The sequence below is a fragment of the Solanum stenotomum genome, chromosome 1, assembly GCF_019186545.1.
Source record: "Solanum stenotomum isolate F172 chromosome 1, ASM1918654v1, whole genome shotgun sequence".
NCBI classification, from domain to species: Eukaryota; Viridiplantae; Streptophyta; class Magnoliopsida; order Solanales; family Solanaceae; genus Solanum; species Solanum stenotomum.
The window spans coordinates 13,423,961-13,430,353 of record NC_064282.1 but is presented as its reverse complement, the minus strand read 5'-3'; the positions used below and the strand labels follow the sequence as shown (position 1 = coordinate 13,430,353).

Here is a 6,393-nt window from a genome sequence, read left to right as displayed (position 1 = left end):
CCCCCCTCCCCCGCAAGCCCCCCACCCCCAAAAAAAAATTCAAGTTTGTTTTTAAGAAATATTTTCAATTTCAAAAATTATTTTCTACTCTAGTAAAAATAAAAGATATTTCTCAAAAACATTTTTCATTGATAAATCAAACACTAAAAACCTTTTCCGGAAAATATTTTCTACTCACCAACCAAACATGAAAAAATAAGTCAAAAATCTACTTGTTTTCTAGGAAAACATTTTCCTCCATACCAAACACACCCTAAGTGACTACTTGTGCAATGTGCACACTCAAAATTGGAATATTGTTATATTATGCCAAAAAATTAACAAACAAAATAATTAGAGATCTTACCATGAAATAAAGAAATGGAAAGAGAGATGATATTGGAAGTGCTGATCACGGTTGAATCCCATGAAAACAGAAAAAAAAAATCATCAGTTTGAATATCAACTAACTATTTTTTACAATAAAAGTACAAATTTATTTGTTGTAACTTGTAACAGTAAAAATTACTCCTAAATTATGTGTTAGTTGGCTAATTAAATATTCCCTCCGAACACTTTACTTGTCGTCCTTACTAAAAATACATGATTTTTTAAAAATAATTATTATTTTATAAAATCAAAATATAATTGAGTACATTTTTTCAATTTTACTCTTAGTATTTATTATTCTTGGAAATAAAAAATATTAACTAATTAGAATAAAAAACTTATGTGAAGAATACATACACATACTCCATTATTATGATTGCTTAAATTAACACTTTTTATTTATTGAAGAAACGTTAAATAAAAAAAATTATTACATAAAAATTAATAATTTTTCAAAACTTATAATCCAAAAATGTGACAAGTAAAAATAACATGACGTACAAATCATCGAAAAAATCAAATTTTACATGCCAGGAAATAACATGTTTTGCCATCAGCCTACCAACCACATAAATGTCACATGAAAAACATTTTATAATTTTATAACAAAACTTCACCCTTTTATTTTTTCATAAACATAATTATGTAAATAAAAAACAAAAAGAAAATGTTCAATTTTACCTTTCATTTATCTTTCGTCCATTTAAAATAAACTTTTTGTTAGTAATACAATTTCAGTATGAGACGAGTGGAGTTAACGAGTTCAATTAAATTAGTCTTTTCTTTCTTTTATTGAATCAAATTTGTCCCGAACGTTACAATTATACGATATTTAATTAAATATGTGATCTTTATTTAATTGTCCACATAAAATTAGAGCAATAAATAAGTATAACGAGAAATAATATATGGTTAAGTTTTTTTTTTTTTAATTGGGTGTTTGATATCTTATATTAAAGTCCGACTATTTTATATTCGCGCCACATAGGGTCCTATTCAGGGAAAAACGTACTCTATCAAGATATTTTTTTTCATATCAGAGCTAGTGGCGGATCTAGGATTCTAACATTGTGGACTTTGAAAGTGGAGTCAAAAATATTAAAAAGACAAGTTAAAATTAAGTGAGCTCTAAAAGTGGCGGAGTCAAAAATATAAAAAAAAAAACACGTTAAAAATGAGATTTAAAATCAGACTCAGCAACATTAAAAGGCTCGTCTCTAGAAATGATCATAAACATTTATTCATACTTGATGTTTAATTAATCCAACAAATATATAACATATATCTTAATGATGAATAATTTGCATATACTTTTTATTAATACGAATAAAGTTTTACTAGGACGATGAAATAGCGATGGTAATTACCTGTTCCAAGTACGACAACCCATATAGTGAAAAGCTCCTTAATGGGCAAACCCGTTTGACCCGCTTTGTGAAGATCCATTTTACAACCGGGGCAATTTTCGTAGTAGTGTTTATCTTCTCTCTTATTTAATAGCGACTCTCTCCTTTCTTCGCTCACCATTTTTTGATTGATAAGCTATCAGCTTTGTAACGTTTAATTACAATGCTTTTAGGAGGAGGAGAAGGAAGAAGAAGAATAAATAAATAAATATATAGATATCATTTTTGGCTCAATACTGATTCTACTAAACATATGGACAAAGAGAAAATGACAAAAGAGCAGTGGTGGAGCCAGAATTTTTAATAAAGAGATTTAAAATCTGAAATAATAGACACACAAAGTAGTTGAAAGGGGGTTTGACATCTATTATATATACCTAAAAAATTATTTTAATAATATATAAATAATATAATTTTTCGTCTAAAATTGGCTTCACCACTGTTTTGGAGTATGATCAAAATAGTTCAGAAAGTACGATAATTTTGGTCTTTTAAATTTCTCCTTCATAATCTGTTCGATTTGATGGAAATGTGGAAAAACAATATAGCGGAAACTCATATTTGAAAGTACAATTTTGTAATTTCTGCTGTTTTTTTTTTTTTGTGCGTCTTTCTAGTGTTCGATGCAATTTTGTTACTTTTAGTATAATTGTTTTTTTTTTGTATGTGTTTAAATATAATTTGATGATGACGGGAAATGTGGAAAAAAAATTAATAGCTAAAACTCATATTTTAAAGTACATTTTTTGTAATTTTTTTGTCTTTCTAGAGTTTGATCCAATTTTGTTACTTTTATTGTAATTGTTTTTTTTTTTTGTGTGTGTTTAAATATAATTTGAGATGATAGAAAATATGGAAAAAATAATAATAGCGGAAACTCATATTTGAAAGTACATTTTTTTTTGTAATTTCTGCTATTTTTTTGTGTCTTTCTAGAGTTTGATGCAATTTTGTTACTTTTGGTGTAACTGTTTTTCTTTTGTGTGTGTGTGTGTTTAAATACAATTGGACAATGATGGAGAATGTGGAAAAAAATTAATAGTGGAAACTCATATTTGAAAGTACATTTTTTTTTTTAATTTCTCCTTTTTTTTTCTTTTTTTTTGTATTTTTAGAGTTTGATGCAATTTTGTTACTGTTATTGTAATTGTTTTTTGTGTTTGTTTAATATTAGTTTAACTATAATTTGACGGGATATTCCTAGTGTTTTCTATATATTAATTTTTTTAATCAAATCTAATCAATATAGTTTATTAAATATTTCATTGAGATTCAAAAAAAAATGTTATTTTTGATAAATTTAAAGAACCAAAACTATTCAAAAACATGCTTTAAAAATTATATATTTTAAATCTACTCCCAAATATAAGAGGCCATTTTAATCATTTTCTATGCAATGATCTTTCAACTACTCCTCATAGTATTTCATGTAGTTAACAAGAATCATTTTATATGCAATTATTTTTTTTTTTTATTTTTTTTTTTTGTCTTGTCAAAATGATCCTCTTTGATTTGTCTTTATAAACATTCAATTGCTAACTAACCCATCTTCAATTTAGGTACTCCTTATTTATTTCTTTGTTTACGATTGTCAATCCACCATACATCAAATAACTTGAACTTGGTGGTTGAGCAGACACGATCAATTAAATTTATTATTTTTCGATTCAAATTTAAAAATTGATAAAATTATAAGCATACTGAATTCAATGTTGTCCCTTCGGGGACATCCTAATAAAAAAAAAAATCAATGTCAAGAATCAATATCACATGTCCATGCGATAGACATTTTCTTTGTTTTGTGTTTTAAAATCATCACAGTCTTAAAATAATTTAATCATTAGATTCATCTAAATTATACTGCAAAAAAAAACAAATTAAATTACTTGTAAGTTGTAATAGTAGACATCGCAACAACAAAAACTATCAACGAGTATATATTTCATATTTTATTCTTAACATTACTTATTTATATTTTCAAATCATTTTTCAAGACATAAGACTAATATCAACTAATATGCGTAATATGATAAAATACTCAAATTAATTAATTATTTTTAAAAGGCGTACAGATAGTGGCATACATAGGATTTTTTGTAAGCGGTGTCGTCATTTAAGGAAGAGAACATATGAATAAATTAGAGGGAAAAATAATTAATTTTTGAACGTCAGAGTTTTAGGTTTAGCATGATTAATAGCCCGTTTGGCCAAATTACTTTCTAGACATACTTATTTTTCTTCTTAAACTTGATCAAACACTTCTTCTTTTTTTTTCAAAAAAATAAGCAATATATAATAGCTTACAAAAAAATTTAAAAATTATACAAAGCCACCGAGGTTCAAACTCTAGGTGCAATTTGTGTTAGATTTTGTCATTGTATAATATATATAAATGTGTGTCGGTTGATACCCTTTGTGATAAGGTGGATCCACCCCTGAAAACAAGACCGACTTTATGCCTCTAAATCCACCTTAGGCCCACGAATTTGAAGAGCTTCATCATATTCTTGTTGGAAAAATAATATTAATATCTTAAAAGTACAATATTCATGAGAACTTTCAACTTAACAAACAATTAATGCAAATTGAATTGCCTTTAAGGCAAATTTGGCAGTTGTCAAACGTTTCTTTTGACCCATTTCAATAGACTATAATTGCTCTCTCTTTTTCTTTGTTTTTACTGTCACTTTTTTTGCTTTCTTGGTGATTAAACTCATAATTTTCGAATTGAAAATAAAGAATACTTACCATTCGAGCAACTTATTCACATATAAAATTTCAATTTCAATTTATTTTCTTGAAGGATGTAAACGAAAAGCCAAAGCTTCGTCTATACATATTTCTATGTTCTTTCTTTGTAAAGAGACAAAGAAAGAGAAAATACTTTCCCTCATTGTGCTGGATTTTCTATTAAGATAAAATTTTGTTAGTTTTTAACTCCTAACTTCGTCTATATATATTTCTATGATCTTCTTTGTGAGTATTAGAAGAGTTTGCTAAATCATGGAGATACATTTATATTGGATAAATATCCTTAAGAATAATGTTTTTGACATGCCTCAATCTATGAAATTTTTTACTAGTGTTCGTGATGAAGTATTTTTCGTAAGATTATCAAACAATTTTTTGGTAATAATAAAGTTATTATAGAATTTTCAAAATAAAAAAAAATCTCTTTTTTTGTCAATTATTTAATTTTAATTTTCCACATGATATGTTTAAGTATATATTTTTAGTTTAAGACCATAAAATTAAAAAAAAAATCTCTACTTTCTTAAATTACGTGTAAATCAAAATCCAACAAATGAAGTACTCCCTCCATCCAACAATAACTGTCCACTATACTATTTTGGGATATCCAACAATACTTGTCCACTTTATGAAATCAATGGATAATTTTACTCTTAGATCCTAATTGACCCTTATCATTAATTATAGTTATTTCATTATTACATTTTCAATACATTGTATGTAATATATTCAAATGGTGATATAATAAAATTACACTTCTTTATAGTTTCTTAAGAGGCGTGTCAAGTTAATAATGAACAACTATTATTAGAGAGGGGTACTATTCATGGAAAAAAATATACACTTTATTAAAAAATTAGACTTAAAAAAATAAAATTAAGACCTCCAATTTACTTTTAGCGTTAGGACATTGATATGCTTGAGCTACCGTGATCGTAACTACTTCCTCCGTTCACTTTTATTTGTCATATTTTGTTTTTTAAAAGTTAATTTGACTATTTTCAAAGCCAAAGTAGATTACATTAATTCGGTATTTTAAACAAAAAAATTAAATATTCAAAAACTATACAAAAAGTCAATATGATGAAAAATACATCGTAAAATATTAGTCAAAGTTTTTATAGTTCAACTCTAAAAAAAGAAACCATGACAATTAAAAGTGTACAAAGGTAATAGTAAGTATTTCCTCTGTCTCAATTTATTTGACACATTTCGAATCAAAATTTAAACAAGTTTATTTTTTAGCATAAATTTTCATATTTTTTTTAAATATTTTGAATTATCAATTATTGTGACTTATATTAATTTTTACGTAATTTATAAATCTATAAATTTTATGTTTTTTTAATTAAATATTTTCTTAGCAGATTCTCGATCAAACTTAAAACATTTGATTAAAAAAAACGAAATAAGACCTTTAATTCTGTGTCATTTGCGTCATTCATCACGTACTACATCTGTGAAGGGGTCGATATGCAAATATTATATTCATTCACGTGATTGCAGAATAAAGGAGCGGAACCAGAATATTTATTTTAATTTATATAAGTTTTAAACTATATTCTACTTTTGCTTAATTATTAGGTTCTGAGCGTATTAAAATAATTTCTTTAATACGTAATTATACTGGAGCCAAATCATAAGGCCTTTTGTGTTTGGATTGATTTGTGTAGTCAGGAATAAAGTTTAACATAATTTTATGGTTTTATATTACGAAATATGTCATGTAACCTGACTTAGATCTGTTTGGCCGATTAAACATGGGAGGCATGCATGTAATCAATCGGTTCAACTGTATTCAGTATTTTTAGTACGGAATATATATATATATATATATATATATATATATATATATATATATATATAT

At 25.8% G+C, this 6,393-nt stretch overlaps 1 protein-coding gene across 3 annotated transcripts in view; it reads right to left on the bottom strand.

Annotated features, from left to right (window-relative positions):
- Nucleotides 1–1,895, bottom strand: part of LOC125867756 (protein ZINC INDUCED FACILITATOR-LIKE 1-like) — a 54,526-nt gene extending 52,631 nt beyond the window's left edge. For 2 of the 3 annotated variants that reach the window (XM_049548346.1, XM_049548353.1), the window contains exons 1-2: nucleotides 1,737–1,895; nucleotides 347–387 (exon numbers count right to left, since the gene is read on the bottom strand). In XM_049548346.1, the coding sequence (XP_049404303.1) occupies nucleotides 347–387; nucleotides 1,737–1,815 (120 nt within the window). In that variant the 5' untranslated portion in view covers nucleotides 1,816–1,895. The remainder of the gene's footprint in view (nucleotides 1–346; nucleotides 388–1,736) is intronic. The other variant, XM_049548360.1, reaches the window with a different exon arrangement.
- Nucleotides 1,896–6,393: the final 4,498 nt, after the last annotated feature.